This window comes from Drosophila montana, unplaced genomic scaffold (assembly GCF_035044405.1).
Source record: "Drosophila montana isolate Dmon_TW-CO22-7 unplaced genomic scaffold, ASM3504440v1 contig_1853_1, whole genome shotgun sequence".
Classification (NCBI taxonomy): Eukaryota; Metazoa; Arthropoda; class Insecta; order Diptera; family Drosophilidae; genus Drosophila; species Drosophila montana.
This window is the reverse complement of record NW_026996772.1, coordinates 590,282-606,985: the sequence shown is the minus strand read 5'-3', so window position 1 is coordinate 606,985 and position 16,704 is coordinate 590,282. Positions and strand designations below refer to the sequence as shown.

Below are 16,704 nucleotides of genomic sequence, written 5' to 3'. Positions count from 1 at the left end.
CGAATTTCTAACTAGAGTTTTATCTCCAGATGAAATAAGAATTCTCATTATTCTTTATCGTATTTGAAAATTTATAAATTCGTCTAAAAACTGTAAGAATATAATCAAAATGTTAAGTTATATATATCTTTTCTTTCTCTCACTCTCTCAATCGCACTCTCGCCTTCAGATTCTTCTGAAGGCTTTTGGCGATCTCGCAAGTCAGCTTTCACTTCGCTTGTATCACGAACGGCTTTACGAGGGTTTTTTTTCTGCTTGTTTATACTCCCTGAGTCATGTCTATATATAAAGTGAGTATATATATAGTATATACCCGCATATCGAGCCCGATTTTCTTTGAATCAATGCTCAGCGGAGTTCAACGTCGCTGCGGCTTAGCGCTGATTAATCAAAGTTCACATTGCGCGAATTGGACAAGGCGGCGCTGCTGTTCGATTGGCAGTCAAGGGTAGGCACGACCATCGGATGCCCTGTAGCATGTGAATAACAATAATAATAATGCAAAAAGCTTTAACATTGGATATGGCTTCATAAAAATATATGCCCTTTTATCAAGACTAAGCTGCCTTAACACCTAATGCACACACGTTGCAAACTGTATAGACTTGTGTGTTTGCACTTAAAAAAAAAAGACAGGGTATGCTAGTCGGCTAGATAGTATATTTATGAACAATTGCATTCCTGTGGTTTCGCGAATTGCCGCAGCAGTAACTAGGCAGTCCCAGCTCGAGCTAAAAGTTAGCGTATGCATAATTCTTTTTATTGAATTAAATATTTATGTTTAAATATACACATAGTATGTACATATATGCATATTAATCTTTCTCATCCGTTAAGCAACAATGACTTTCATTTATAAGGCACACATACATTGGCAAACAGAAGCACACACATACGCAATGTATGCATGTATTATCGTTCGATATCAATTTGCTCCTCACACTGTCCCATTGTCGTAATTGGAATGCATTGAAATGTGAATTGTGACCCACGTTGTGTGCTTTTTGCTGGCAATTCGAGAACGAGAATGAGAAATATAAATTTGCAGCGACGCCGACGACGCTGCCGACGCTGTCGACGTCGAGCTTATGACGTTTTGCAACCGCAAGAACAGCAAAAACAACAATACGAAAAAGTTCAACTAATTAGCGCAAGTGACTTTTGGAACCGTTCGTCGTTCCGTTGCCGTCGACGTCGACGTTGTCGTTGACGTTGACGGCGACGTCGCTACCTTCAATTGAACGGCGTCGTCGGTGTTGTTTTTTTGGTTGCTTTTGTTGTTGTGCTTGCTGAACAGCTAAATGTTGTACTTGTAAAAAAAAAAAAAGTGGCAATTAACACATTTTTCATAGAGCGTCGCAACCGGTTCAATTTCTAGAACAGCCCCCGAAAAGTGCAGAGGGACAGACAACTAACTTACACATAATACATAACTGTATCTGTGCGTGTGTGTGTGTGTGTGTGTGTGTGTGTGTGTGTGTACATATATATGCACATACATACATGTACATATGTATGTGTGCCTGTGCTAATCTTTAAATTGAAAGAAATCTCAGTGGCAGCTTCTGACGCAGAGGAGCTGCTATATGGAATTTATTTCGCGACCGGCGCTTTTAGTTTACAGGCGACGTGCGGCGTGAAGAGAACTCAATACAAAAAAAAATAAAAATAAATATTATCAAAAGCTTGTTGCAATAAATGAAATGTATCAATATCGTTGTCGCTTCCGCTCTCTTTCGCTCTCGCGCTCTCTTTCGATCCATTCAGTTTGTTGTTTTGTTGTATTGTAATTGAATGGACGTCGTGAAACGTGCAACAGTCGATACAAAAATAAAGTGCAGCCAACAAAAAGCCACTGCATACGCAAACACAAATACAAGCACAGCGACAAATACAAATACAAATGCAAATACAAATACAAATACAAATAGTATTACAAATACAATTGCAAATATAGTGCTTAAAGCGCGATAAGGCAACACTTAATTACATACACACACACACGCAGAACGTACCTATACACACCCACATACTCTACACAAGGGCACCGCAAATATAATGCCGATAAGCAACGCTGCTTATCAGCTTTGATATCGTTGAAGCTTGCGGCGCTCGCCTTTGCTCACGCTCCCGCTCGCTCTCTCACTCGTGCGCGTCACTCTCACGCGTAACTGTGCTGCTGGCAGCAAAAGCATACGCACAGTTAAAGCACAGCTGTTGCCGTCGTGCAAGTGTCCCGAACGAAGAAGAAGCATCTGAACGCAGCTGCAGCAGCAGCAGCAGCAGCAGCAACAACAACGCAGCCTAGTGCACTCTAGCATTGTCGATTATGCAAAGCAACAACAACTGTCGTTTATAAATGAATTCGTATTTATCCTAGTGCATGTGAGAAGCAATTAAAGCAAGTGCTCTAAAACAATAACAACTATATATGTAAATACTAAAGCAAACGTATCGCGTCGCTGCTTACAAAATCAACGCTAAACTGGGACAACAACAAAGAGAACAATCTTACAACACTATCAACTTTAGCACTACACAACACAGAGAGAATCACAATGGCTAGAGATAGGCTGCCAGAGCTTTTGCAGGTAAGTTTAAGTGTAAATTGCTTCTATATTTTTCCAATGAGCGAACGTTTTAAAGTGGCTTCGATAGTTTCTGTGGAAGCGAGAGTGTAGCTTATACAGTGTGGCAAAATGCTTAAAGAAAAGAAAGATGAGCGAAAAAAGTATTGCAAAAGTCCTGCTAGAATTTAATTAATAGAATTCCCCAGGCATTGTCAATCGTTCGTCAGCCAGACTTTGTGGCGGTGCTTTAGAGAAAAGTTGAAAGCGGGTATGGCTATTTACATATTTAATATGCAGTATTAAAGCTTTATTACATGTCTAGGCTTGTTACTTTCTTGCAATTGTGTTGCTCTGAGAAAGGAGAAATTCCAGTCAAATATATTGCGCTGTAAATACCCTCAGCCTACAAAGGAATCGCATATGATACATTTGCATCGCGTTGAACAAATGCACTTCGATTTCCGGCTCAACAAATTTTTCCTCAGTAGGCCGCTAGCAGTGTGGCTCCATTTTGTTACACGCATTCTTTCGCCGGCATTTACAAACACTACGCGACATTCCGCGTCCGGCCCTAACACTGGCTCGCCATTTTGGTAGCGAGTGGTGGGGGGACGTGAGAGACGTGTTGTTTTTGTTGGTTTTGGGCGCTTATCAGCGTGCACCTAGATTGCCGACAGATAAGAGCGATAAAGTAGCCCATGAGGGGCTATCCCCAAGCCCGCACGGTCGTTCAATTCACATTTGTTGGCCAGCTTTTATTATTCATTACACTACCAGATTGTGCATTTCGCACCCGCGCCCGCCCCCAACAACACAGCTTGTGAGAGAGCAGATCGCAGGCGAAAAACAAATAAAAAAAAAAAACGAAAAAAGAAAACAGCGCCAAATAGAAGCACGAAGTTTTAGTTAGAGTTACGTCGGCGTCGCTGCAGCAGCGATGCTCGAAAACAATTTTTTGTTCGAGCTCGGACCGTTAACAGTTTAAGCATTTTGTTAACTGTTTTGCAGCGCTCGCTCAGCGCCAACTCGACGTCTTCGTCCTCGAACGGTTCATTGTTGCTCAACGTTTACAACGCGACCACCGAAACGCTCAGCAGCAACAACAACAACAACAACAGCAACAATAGCAACAATAGCAACAACAGCAGCAGCGACAACAGCAAGGATCGCAGCAAAATGGCGCAACAGGGTACCAATGTGGATGCCATACTGAATCCGGTAAGTCTTTGCATGTGTGTGTGTGTGTGTGTGTATGTGGGCAAGAGTTGAGCGTGTCTTGTGTTTCTTATATTTATTACGTGACACGAACAACACGAGCTATATGTGTTAATAAATCTAATTGAAATACAAATGCAAATACAAATAAAAAAATGTAAACAAGTAATAAAAGTATAAATTCAAAATGATGTAAAATTAACAAATAAACAAAAAATTCCAAAGAGTCGTGCGTGTTGGCGCACGCTCCCATCTCTAGTGGGAACAGCAAACAAAACTGTTCCTTTAATTATAACTGTTTAATAAATGCCAAATTGTCGTGCGTGCTGCGTGCTTCTTCCCCCCGATTTGTGGCTCGTGCCGTGTTGACTAAATCTGACACGAGCCCATCTCTATTGTGGACATCAAAGAAACCAACTGCTTTGATTCCAAATGTTTATCATACGTTTTTGACGGCCGCATGAATCAGCGACGTCGTCAATAGCAATAGCGCGGCGCATTACTCAATCGTCGAACCCGTGATAAGCGAAATGGCTTACAGCAGCTTCTAATTAATTAAATACATACAGACAAATTTATCTTCATATCTAATTATATCTGTATGCCATTAAACTGGGACTTAACACCCCGCCCCCATACTCCCACACACAATGCTGCGCCGAAAAAAAAAAACAAAAATCTCTAGCAGAGAGTCCAAATCAAAAGATTACAGTCAGCAACTGCTTGGAGCACCCATAAAGTATAGCAAACTCCAAAAGTTGAATGAACCAGCTAATAAGCATGCACCACAATCTTTGATAGCCTGTTCTGAAACGCGAGAAATGTCCGTTGCTCTGTCCAACCGTGTCTGATTAAGTTTGAAACACTTTACAACACTAATCAAATATTTTAGACAGACATCTTGACCGCAGGAACACAAACTGTAGCACTCCCACTTTCGCCTACATATTGACTAAGAAACGTTCTTCACTGCTTGATTTAATTAAGTTGATTAATATATAAATCGACGATTGATGCTCGACTTGGTCTCATAGCGGTTTTGTGGTCTGATCAACTTCGTTTGATAACTAATTTGTCATAGTTTTAGAAATGAGTGTTGTATAGCTAAGATCAGATGATAATAATGTGCTTTATAACATATATAGATAAATATATTAGGTAATAACAACGGTCCTTTCTTTATTTTATCTAATCCAAAGTGCATTTGATGATTTTATTTAACACTACATCTTGAATTTTATTAATTTTCCAACACTCATTTACAGTATTCAGAAATACGCCATCAGCTCTCGCAAATAGCTAACAATCTGGAGGCTATGGACCGTATGTCCCAGACAATCCATTTACGCACCTTTAGTGGTAGGTACAGCTAACATACATATACATATTTACAGATACATTCGAAGCGCCCAATTAATACATTTTTAACATTTCGTGCAGAGAACGAAATGGATGAGCTGCACAACAGGAACCTGCGGCTGGGCAATCAGCTAATGAACCGGTTTAGGGAGTTCAAAGCGAATCTGCCGCCAGAAACTGACTACAGTCTGGAGGCCCGCATGAAGCGTACCCTATTCTATGGCCTTTACCAGACCTATATCAATCTGTGGCAGAAGAACGAACTATTTTTGCAGAACTACGAGACGAAGGTGAAGAAGAACCTGCGCATGCATTCCAAGATTAGTGAGTAAATAAAAGGGAAATGTAAATAATGAAATTGAAATTAATATCAGAATTCCTATTTGTACAGTTAATGCGGAGGCCAGTGAACAAGAGATCGAATTGCTGATCGAAAACAAAACAACAAAACTCTTTGTGGACAATGTGAGTCGTTGCATGCGGCGTTAATCATTATCTAAGCTGATTTTTAAAAGTTGATTTAGATACTGCAAGAGACAGATAAGGAACGGCAGACGCTGCGCGATCTCATGGATCGTTTCAATGAGCTCCGAAAACTGGAGAAATCTATTGAAGATGTTCATGCACTCTTTATGCGTATTCAAACACTTGTCATGGAGCAGAGCGAAACGATACAGCGGGTGGAGTTCCATGCAAATCAGGCCACCCTTTACACCGAAAAGGGCGGCAATGAGCTGGACAAGGCCCATGAGTACCGGGAGAAAGCGCGAAAGGTGCGTTTATTTTAATCGTCGGATACAGTTATTGGAATTTCTTTACAAATCGATTTTTTGCAGAAAAAAATAATGCTCATTGCTATACTCGTTGCAGTTGTGTTAGTTTTAATAATCATCGGTATTTATTTGTGATGCACATAAGCGCAAAACTATTTTTTTTTCTTTTTTTTTTTAATTGCTTTTAAGCCAAATAAAATAATTTTGTTAAGCGATTTGCATTTAAACTGGCCGGGCGTTTTCAAATGCTTTACTCACCACACCATGACTTGGCGCTCATACAGGGTTGCATTTAGTTAGGCTATCAATTTTACGGTGCTGTCGATGTAATGCTGCATATTGCCGTCAGCTGTTAGTTGTTTACACAAAATAACTGTTGCCTTTTGAATGTGTTGGCGCAAATGTAACTTACTTTCCGCAATAACAAATACCAGTTTTCTGATAATTTGTAGTTCAGTTTGTATTGTTAATTGCTGCTAAACGCAATCGTTCGTGCTGTTACAGTTTTTAATACATTTGACAGGCAAATTAGTCAAATGATTTGTAAATAGGACTGTACGGTTAGTACGAGACTAACACTGCATTCTTATTCTTTATTTTTACACAAGAAATGCAATTATGTTACTCAGTTTTTTTTTATTTTTATTATTATATGTTTGGTGTGAGTGAAAAATTATATATGGCCAATTGAAAAAAAAAAACTGGCTGTTAGATTCACGTAATGTGAATCTTCCTACGCTGTGTAATGTTACTATGTCTAGTGAGCAAAGAAGAAAAATAAAATGCATCCAAAGTTTTTACCTGACATTGCGCAATCATATTGAGAATATGAAGAATTATTAAGCTCAAAAACAAGTCATTTGATGAAAATTTACAAAACTAAAGTAATTTAAACGCAAAATAAGCAGAGCACACGCAAAATCACAAACGTAAGCGCAAACTGAGTAACGTAATCTTGAACTTAACATAGCTATGTTATGCATATGTTAAAGGCCAAAATAAGCATAACCGCGACTTAACATAACATAATACGCTCCTCTAAATGCAAAACAATGAAGATAAATAAGACCCAAAACGACAGCAAAACACACGCAAAATAAATAATTTCTGCATTTTGGGTAAGTGCGCAATAGAGTGTCATTTAACTAGTGGCCAAATAACAACAAACAAATACGAAAAACTCAAACAAACAACGCTACACCAATCAACTTTTTGACCCATTGGCGAGCGCCATTTTTTCGCTGGCGTCGTGCAAAGTTAGCTATTTAAGCGCTAATATCTAGGAATTTGCCTACGCTATTTGTGGACAAACAATTGTCACATAATTGATAATTACTTGCAGCCTGTCGGTTAGCCGTGGTGGGGGCAGCCAGTGCCAGTGGCATAAAATGGAAGACAACGCCAACATGTGTAAGAATGTCAAGCTTGCGGCCGAGCCTGTTGTTGTCGTCACCGAAGCAACCGCAGTCGCAGTGGCATCCGCAACGAATGCATCCACAAACAGTGGCAAGGGTGTGCAATGCAAGCTGGCGCCAGTTGCCAGCGCCGCTGAGCCCGAGGAGCTGCTCGGTTCGGTTACCACACAGAATTGCCCGGGCACCCGGGCGAGCGCGCGTGTCATACAAAAGATGAAACTAGATCTGACGCGTCCGATGACGCCGCCACCGGCGGAGCGTGAGCACGCCAAGAAGGAGGAAAAGATCACCCAGAAGACGCCGTCTCAGATGCGCGCCGCCAACAAAACGACTTGGACAAATCTGGAACGCAATTGTTTCTTTGATGCGCTCAACGAATTTGGCAAGGATTTCGAGGCAGTGGCCAACTGCATCAATGCCAAGCTGAAGCGACGCAACACAAGCACCGATTACAGCTTCAAGACAAAGGACCAAGTGCGCCAGCATTACTATCAAACATATCACAAGATTGGCAAATATGTTCGCTTCACGGATGGTAAGCATGTCCAGGCATTTGATGCGCCCTACCTAACTCCATTTCCAATTATGCCTTGCTCCAGAGCTTAAGAAGCTTGCCCAGGAGCTGTACACGCTAATTAACTATGGTGAAATGAGGCGCAAGCTGCAGTTTCTCTCTGAGAAGCATTTCATGAAACTGAAGCAGCTCATTTATCAGGGTCACATCACCGTGCGCTGCAAGGGCAAGAATATACGCATCAAGACGCCCTCCTGCAAGGCGCTGCGTCGTCTCAATCAGCTGGATGGTGAGTCCACTTAAACGAATTAACACAAACTCCATGCTAATTACTGCGGGCAACCACCTAGATACGTTGGAGGACATACGCTTGCCCAGTAAAATTGAGGTGCTCGTGAATCCGGCGAACATCGAGGCGTTCGGTCGCGTTCAGGCGCTGGCACAGAACCCACGCAGTCGCGTCATTGTACCGCTGCACAAGAAGCTCATCAGCTTTATTAAAACGTTTCAGTACAAATGGCGCAGCGCTGACGCTAGGCTTGCGGAGGAGCAGCTGCTGCCGCCCAGTGGCACTGCCGCCGGCAGCACAGACCCGCCCGAGCCCTTAACGGAGCCGTTGGTTTGCTTTTTACCCAAGCCCGGCGTGCCCATACATCGTCCGCTGCTCAGCATTACGGCGTATTTGAGCAGCGTTAACATATGCCTGACCGCCTACGAGGAGCGTCTGGGCGTCAAGGTGCACAGCGAGACGCTGAACAGCGCAGCAGCCGCGGCCGCTGCCAGCGCCAAGCGTGCGCGAACGGAGAGCGGCTCAGAGAAGCGTTCGCCCGAAGCCAAAAAACTCAAGCCTCTAACCAGTTCGGCTCAGGAGAAGCCTTTGGATGAACTGACAGAGGCCAGCAATAATGTAAAGGTGGAGAGCAACAGCGGCGACGAGATTAGCGAGGAGATCAATGAGCTGCTCAGTCTGAAAACCGAGGGCGAGACACTCGAGCAAACTGCCAGCACAAGCAGCGCCAGCAGCAATCCCACAACAAGCGCTGCTCCACCGCCGCCCGCACCGGCCCCAGCATCCGCACCAGCTCCAGCTCCAGCCCCAACACGTGCCAAACGAAGCGACGGCTTCGGTGCGGGGGGTGGAAAAGGCGCCAAGGCTGCTGCAGCTCGCAACTTTAAGCCGCTGCTCAGCGATGATGTGATCAAGCGCATACGCAAGGGCTGGACGATATCGAATTCAGCGGATATAACCATTGGCGATTTGTATGTGGTGCTGGGTCAGGACTCCAAGCTGGAGCTAGAGTATTATTGGTGTGAACTGGAGCAGATTGCGCCGAGCGGCGCCACAGCCGCCAATACAACGAGCACAGCGTCGTCGTCGTCGTCCTCCTCCTCCTCCTCATCATCAACATCGCTGCCCTACAATACCAATGACTGTGATAGCGTGGAACGCGTTAAGGCGATCACAACGGCCACGGTTAGCAATAAGCTGAAGCACCTGCTCCTGGTTGCCAATCTCAGCGAGCGTGTGCGCAAACGTCAATGCAATTGTGGCCACAGTTGCGATCGCAAACGCGATTTAATCACCAAGGCGCAATGGCTTAGCAATCTGGCGAGCGCCGGTACGGCAACTGGCGCTGGACCCTCATCAGCGACTGCAACATCAACGGATGGCAATGAGGTCATCTTTCGCACGCCCATGCTGCCAATACGCAGGCCCATGGTCAATGTTATTGATCCAGTGCGCCAATTGACCAAGGTTCGCAAAATGCAACCAACCATATTAATAACTATTCTCTATAAAAATCGAATTTGCATTTTATATTTCAGCTCACTCGCCAGAAGATGTCACGTCAGGTTCTGGTGCAGCGTTGCCTCTTGCCGCCATCTTCAGTAGCCCAACCATACGATCTGCTCAGCCTGCGCAATCTGCAAAACGGTCTCTTTGAGCCCATCGAACGCGTCAGCAGCAGCAGTGGAATAAGTACTCTATTGTCCAAACTTGGGTCCAATAGCGGCGTCAGTCAGCGTCAGCAGCAGCCCGGAGTCGAAGATCACAGCAGCAGTAACAATAACAACTGCAATACCAGCGACAGCAGCGGCGCTCCCCTCACAGGCCCGGATATGCCCGATTTGGAATTTTCTGTGGATGCGACAACGCTGCCAGCCACAAGCACCACGCTGCCAGAGGACGCCCAAGATGAGAGCACCAGTAAGCTGAGCAAATTAAACATACATTATAAGTATATTGTACCTCATATCCATCGACTAGTCTCTTCAGTTTTGCCCATTGTGTTCCGTTCGTCAACGTTCACAGTTGGACTTTGATTTAAGATCCGAACAATGTAAATTGACTTAATCCCTCTCATGAGCTCATTGGTCTCGTCAATTTTCCCCTTTATGTCACAATTGTAAACGTTTATACTAAGGAAAAGAAAGTAGAGAGAGAGAGACGATCTAGTGTGCTCGACCTCCCTTAAGACGGGGAGCAGTACTCTAGCTGAAGAAGCCATATTCTGAACTGGGGAGACAAGCTCTGTCTAGATGCTTCCTACAAGTCTTTCAATTGACTTTGCCTCTGCATAGTCCGTCTCTTTTCATTCTATGGTGTTAAGACATATTAAATACTATTGAACAGAAGCACACATTAGTTAGAAAAGCTTCCAGCTCTTTGTATAATGGTATTTATCTACATATGCACTATTTCATTTACATATGCTTCCAACGACAAATATCGAAATAATGATTATCCTTTGTTGTGCAGCGCAAAACTTTTTCAATGGCAGCGTCAGTCCGATGCATTTGTTGCGCGACTCCACATCGAATTCACGCTGGCTGGAGGAGAACATCAATGACTTCTCGCTGACCAGCCTGCTGGGACATCTGGATGACTTTGATGCCACACGCGATATACTGGTGAGTGGAATGTTTATTTGGCTGGTCATAAAACAATCCAAAAGCGAAACAATCGTCGTCTTAATACAGGATCCTTCATCGAGCATGTCGGTGATCAGCGAGAGCAGCGTCGATTATCGTCACAAGTTTCAGGAAATTTCGGCCCTGCTGCAGCAGCAGGAGAAGGATTAACATATGTGTTTTGCTGTCAACCCGAGAACCCTGTGCGAGCCTCCTTGCGGACCACTAAATCCACACAATGTTGTCGCTCTTAAATTCGATTTGCAGAGTATTCTTATTATTATTTATCATTTTATATTTAAACGTGGTGCAACACACAATATTCAATTCCAAAACAAAAAATGAGAAAGAAACGAAAATATTACTCACCCATTTTAATACGGATATTATTAATGTTAAATTAAACATTTAAAGTTTTATATGTTTAACCAACCTTAACCTTCTTACCGCTGCACTAGGCCTTGTGATGTTGAATTTGTTCTTTTACTATTTACATTTTACTTTTAAGCATACACATGCTCGATATTTATTTAATATATATATATATGTACGCTAAGTATTACAGAATCTACTCACATTGTTTTATGTTCTAGTTGCCTCGATAAAGGAGTATAGTTTCTTTATTCCCGCTTTTTTTTTTTCGTTTTCTTTATTTGTTTTTTTTTTTTTTTTGGTTGTAGTTAATAGGTCAGGATAATTACTAGATAATTAACACGCGTATAAGTTGTATTGTAGTTTAATACGAAATATGCATATAAATATAATAAATAACAGTTTATTCTGTATATATCCCAAGAGAAAATGTATTTCATTTGTAACAAACGGCATAAAATGTATTATGTCTTCAACTGTTATAAATACAATTATGTTTATATTTATCAAATAGTAGAGAATTTTAAGAGAATATTTTACTTATATTTAGTATTTTAAAACTTGCCAGCAAACTACTAATAAGTTATTTATGATAAGGGAAGGAAAGGAAATCGAATTTTGAAAGTATCAGTATTTATGTTTATCTGAAATCTATGAAATTATTTTAATCCTTATTATTATGCTCCATAGCATATTACGAATAAAGACTCGTATCACTTTTAGGCTGCCAGTGCGAATCGGTTTCATAACGGTTAATAGGGCTGCCACTTGAAAAAATAGGTTTTACCGGCTATTACAAGAACAAGTACAAAATTGTTGATTACATGTAAGAATAACTTGCTTAAATGTAAATTATTTGAACGCATATTTGTATATACATTTTTTTTCTTTTAGATATTTCTTAAGTAGCTTGTACATTTAAAGTCTTGGGCAGCTTAAGAAAGTTGAAAATACTCCAGGGCTATTAAAAATTCAAAAATATACAAAAATATTATCACAACATTTAACTTAAACTCATTGACGAAAACTACACCATTTTGTAACAAAAAAATCGAGTAATAAACAAAGTTATTTGGTACATTTTCAGTGAATGTGGCAACCATGGTCATAACTTATCTTCTAACACGTATCTGATTGCTACACGTGCATATGTATGTATGAATATATGTATGTACATATGAATGTATGAATGATTGTTTAGACGGGATATACAGTTGGATTTATAACCCTGTTATTCATTTCCCATCCATTATTCAGCTAGCTTTTTATGTACAATACATATATATAAATAATGCACCCACATGTATCACTTACATTTCTAGCTAATTCCATTTCCAGCCAAAAGGCTTGCTCAGTTGCCGTTCTAACGGTACATATGCATGTGTATGTGTATGTGTATCTGTATCTACGTGTTTATTCGATACACACAATGTTGTGGGTGCAAGAAGCGAGAGTAAGCAAAGAAAGCGAGAGTGCGAGACAGAGAGAGAGAGATAGAGAGAGAGAGAGGGAGAGAGCTGGCGCGTGTAGTAAGTGACTGCGATAAGCAAAGGCACAGTTTGCCACAGCTTAAAACAATAGCAACAACAAGCAATATTTTTCGTTATTCGTTATTGGTTTTGTTTTGATATTGAGCGGTGGCAACGTCGGCGTCTGTGTCTTCGTTTACCCCTGCAAAGTGTTAATCATTTTGTATTTTGCAGTTTTTAGTTTTATGATGCGTTAGTCGAGTTCGTCACATTAGTTGAGTGCCGGACGTTCCAGCGACAGCCTCGAGCAGCACAAGCACAAGCAGCAGCAGCAGAAGCAGAATAAGAAGAGGCAGCAACATGGCAAACAAAAGCGTAAGTCGTTAGCTACGCTCCCAGCTATTGGGATTAATCTAATCAAATGGTTTTCTATTTGTGCAGCCGCAGCACATTTTGAAGCTCAGCGCTGAGCAGCGACGCCGCTTTGTTGACTCCTTTGATCGGGTGTACAGTGACATAGACGGCGTTATCTATACCCTGGAAGTGAATGTGCCCAATGCCGACCAGGCCTACGCGGCCCTGGAGCGCGCTGGCAAGCAGCTAACATTTGTGACAAATAACAGCGTACGCACTGTTAACCAAACTGTTAAGCGTTTTGCCAAGGCCAACATGCAGGTGGAACCGCAGCAGATCTGGCATCCGGCTCAGACAATGGTCTACTATTTGCAAAGCATCAAATTCGAGGGTCTTATCTACATCATGGCCTCGCCTCCGTTCAAGAAGGTGCTGCGCGAGGCGGGCTACCAGCTTATCGATGGCGTAAGTAGCAACTGTTTCGACAATCTTTAAGGGAACCATTCTAAATTCTCAAGTGTTTAGCCCAACCAGTTCATTGACGACACCTATGAGGATTTGGCACGCAATATTTTTGACAAGCAGCCGGTGCGCGCTGTCGTCATCGATGTGGACTTCAATTTGACCTCGCCCAAAATGTTGCGCGCCCATCTCTATTTGCGTCATCCCGATTGCCTGCTGCTCGGCGGGGCCACAGACCGTTTGTTGCCCGTGGCAAAGGGTGTCAATATCATTGGACCCGGCGCCTTTGCCTCCATTCTGATTGAGGCCAGCGGCAAGCAGGCAACGGTTCTGGGCAAACCGGGCCGCGCACTGGGCGATATGCTGATCCAGCAGCACAATGTTACCGTGCCTAGTCGTGTGCTCATGATCGGCGATATGCTTGCCCAGGATGTGCGTTTTGGTCGTATGTGCGGATTCCAAACGCTGCTCGTTCTCACCGGCGGCTGTACGCTTGACCAGCTTCAGGCGGAGACCTGTCCCGATCATCTGCCCGACTACTATGCCGACAGCGTGGCCGACTTTATTCAATTGCTTGCCGACATTGCGCCCAAGGCGCATGTCTAACGCCCACTACACTAACCATAAGCATTCGGGTTTGGGGCACGTATTCGTATCTGTAAACGGTTAAGGGTTAATGTGTGCTACACATCAAAAATCTATATGTATAAGTAGGTAGACTCGGAACGTAACCACCATTGTGGTCTATGTAACTATTGCATTCTAGTCCTGAGACCAGTCTGTGAGTCGTACCAATAAGAATTCTGTTTAAAATTGAGAAATGAAAATATCGTAAGAGTAATTCCAACTAAAAATAACTGCAATAATACTCCAAGATTGAGCAAGAAATTGTCGCGAACCGAACCAATTTTGATTGCGGTTCACCGCAAACAAAATATTGGATTGGATTGAGTCTTGCTTTATAGAAATTATTTGTTATAGCTAAGTAAAATCGTTGAATGTTTGCTCCTCCCTCCAATCGCTGTTTACCTACAATTCATTTGTTTATTATTTACATTATTTGTTATTGATTAACAAATTGGCAAATTGAGGATTCTGGAAAATGAATTGCTTTTTTGTTTATAGACAAGTAACGTTTTTTTCACGCATACGCGAATAAATGTTTATCTTATAAGAACGATTTCTATATATATATATATATATATGTATATAAGCAATATGCACTTTATTGGCTTCAACGGATCTACTCGAGCTATCTATGTTTAAGACAATACAGTATATATTGATGCCTATTTGGAATTCGTTGTTGTTTATTCCATTATATTCGTGCCGCAAATATCGCCCAGGCAGTCGCCTACGTAGTCGGGCATATGGGCGTGGCTAGGCGGCAGGCTGGCCACATCCGCACTGCTGCTGCCGCCAGTGAGGACCAGCAGCGTCTGGTAGCCGCTGGCGCGCGCAAATCCAATGTCACTGGCTAGACTGTCGCCGATGAAGAGCACTCGGTTGGCTGGCACGTGGGCGTGGTGCTGGCGCAACAGCTGACGCAGTGCCTCGCCCGGCTTGCCCAGCACCATGGGCTGGCGGCCAGTGGACTGGGCGACAACGTCAATAAAGGCGCCGGGTCCTTGAAGCAAACGCAGTTATATATGTCAAATGGAATGGAAGGAAAATAAATTCCTACCAATGATGTCGCCGGCGCCGAAGGGTATTAGCGCATCGGCAGCGCCGGCCAGGAACAAGCAGTTGGGATTCTTTAGCTGGAACTGGGCGTGCATCAGCTTGGTCGCTGTCAGATTAAAGTCCACATCAATAATGACAGCCTGCACGGGCTCCCCGCCAAAGATGGCCTCGTGCAGCTCTCCCAGGCTCTTGATGATAAAACCCTCGCGCTGGCAGGCAAAACCGTTTGAGCCAAGTATCTATCAACGCCAGCAAAGCAACTCACCTCCTCGGTTAGACGAAAGCCCGCGTCACGCAGCAGCTGCCTGAAGGGCGGCGTGGCCAGGCAGTAGATGAGCCCCTCGAAACCAATGGACTTGAGATGATCGCAAATGGTCTGTGCCGGATGCACAATCTGTTGCTGCTTGGAGGAGGGATTGGAAACCAAATCGCAGCCAACTAGCTGATCACCTGGAACTCACCTGGTCTATATGCAATGCCGCTTGCTTGACGAACTTCTGCATATGCTCCTCCACGGAGCTGATGCTGTTATTGGTCACAAAGGTGAGCTGCTTGCCACGACGCTGCAGCTCCCCGATGGCCTGGGCCGAGCCGGGTATAAAATCGCGCAGCGTGTACCAGACAACACCTGCCAAAGAGGGGCAATGGCCAAAATGAGAACTCGTTTTTCTCTTCTAAGCACTTAACTGAAACTTATAACGGTTCGAATCCAGTGTTGAAAAACGTAGCAATTGGCATTTGAATTTTGTTACTGAAAATCGAACTTAATCTTCAGGCCAAAGAATGCAGCGAGTAATTGAGTTTTCTTTTCTGTTTTCTATGCAAAGTCTTTGGTACAGCACTCTCAAAAAACTGAGACTTATTAACGGTTAACGTCCAGTTTTTCAAATTTAGAAAAATGCTGTTTGAAGCACGTTGAAATTTGAATCTATTAGGTTTTTACGTCTTTAAACGGACATCTAGTTTATCTAAGTCCCCATTTATTTGAATCGTTAAATCTAGCGTAAAACCGTCCCTCATCAAATGTGAAATTCGGAACAGACCCAGACAACTGTGTCTATATACTATATCGTACTTAAGCATAAAGAACAAACCATCGCAATCACAGAAGACGACATCGAAGGAATTGAAAAACTCTTCACGTTCCGCTGCGCTCAGTTGCTTGATGACTTTCGGCTGATAATGAAAAGTTGGGAAAAATAAATGGAAAATAGGATTAGCTGCTACTGTTAATTATCCACGCGATAGCAATTTGGCTTAGCCGGACGCACAGCATCTTGTCTACTCACAGAACTGAGGCTCATTTTATAGTCGAAAGCGATCGGATCGATCCAAATGCGGTTCAAAGTTGTCAGATTTGTTCGATTAGGTTGGGTTTATTTTTAGTTGTTTTTTTTTTTTATGCCAAATGCGGCTTATGCAAATTCCATTGAAGCGTTACGCCGACAGACTGGAAGCTGAGCCCCGATGTGTGTCCAACTGTAAAGCTCGACTGGCCAAAGACAATTGACAGAGCGACAGAGCGAGCTGCGAGCTGCGAGCTGGGGAGGCGGTTGGCTTTGGCCACGGCATCCATTTCAATTGAGTTGCAAGCGATTTGATTAG

The 16,704-nt window shown here is 43.0% G+C and overlaps 4 protein-coding genes across 5 annotated transcripts; 3 read left to right on the top strand and 1 right to left on the bottom strand.

The window, feature by feature from the left end:
* Window positions 1–1,666: 1,666 nt before the first annotated feature.
* Syx4 (Syntaxin 4) lies at window positions 1,667–6,113 on the top strand. Of its 2 annotated transcripts, XM_064700678.1 has the most exons (7): window positions 1,667–2,591; window positions 3,579–3,788; window positions 5,051–5,144; window positions 5,226–5,468; window positions 5,536–5,609; window positions 5,669–5,917; window positions 5,981–6,113. In XM_064700678.1, the coding sequence occupies exons 1-7, from the start codon at window positions 2,559–2,561 to the stop codon at window positions 6,050–6,052; spliced, it is 975 nt and encodes a 324-aa protein (XP_064556748.1). In that variant the 5' UTR covers window positions 1,667–2,558; the 3' UTR covers window positions 6,053–6,113. The 2 variants fall into 2 exon arrangements, with proteins under 2 accessions (XP_064556748.1, XP_064556750.1); XM_064700680.1 differs by lacking the exons at window positions 1,667–2,591; window positions 3,579–3,788 and having other exon boundaries at window positions 5,051–5,148.
* Window positions 6,114–6,896: 783 nt separating this feature from the next.
* On the top strand, window positions 6,897–11,330 carry crm (cramped chromatin regulator). The gene is made up of 7 exons (XM_064700656.1): window positions 6,897–7,035; window positions 7,260–7,867; window positions 7,932–8,135; window positions 8,197–9,602; window positions 9,674–10,055; window positions 10,608–10,759; window positions 10,829–11,330. Exons 2-7 carry the CDS (start codon window positions 7,306–7,308, stop codon window positions 10,928–10,930), a joined length of 2,808 nt encoding a protein of 935 aa, XP_064556726.1. The 5' UTR covers window positions 6,897–7,035; window positions 7,260–7,305; the 3' UTR covers window positions 10,931–11,330.
* A 1,432-nt stretch (window positions 11,331–12,762) lies between these two features.
* LOC135441165 (glycerol-3-phosphate phosphatase) lies at window positions 12,763–14,708 on the top strand. Its single transcript, XM_064700661.1, has 3 exons — window positions 12,763–12,975; window positions 13,042–13,419; window positions 13,480–14,708. The coding sequence occupies exons 1-3, from the start codon at window positions 12,961–12,963 to the stop codon at window positions 14,020–14,022; spliced, it is 936 nt and encodes a 311-aa protein (XP_064556731.1). The 5' UTR covers window positions 12,763–12,960; the 3' UTR covers window positions 14,023–14,708.
* LOC135441166 (uncharacterized) lies at window positions 14,641–16,597 on the bottom strand. The gene is made up of 6 exons (XM_064700662.1): window positions 16,389–16,597; window positions 16,194–16,275; window positions 15,561–15,727; window positions 15,365–15,499; window positions 15,101–15,308; window positions 14,641–15,043 (listed from the first exon to the last, which is right to left on the bottom strand). Exons 1-6 carry the CDS (start codon window positions 16,401–16,403, stop codon window positions 14,727–14,729), a joined length of 924 nt encoding a protein of 307 aa, XP_064556732.1. The 5' UTR covers window positions 16,404–16,597; the 3' UTR covers window positions 14,641–14,726.
* Between the last annotated feature and the right edge of the window lie 107 nt (window positions 16,598–16,704).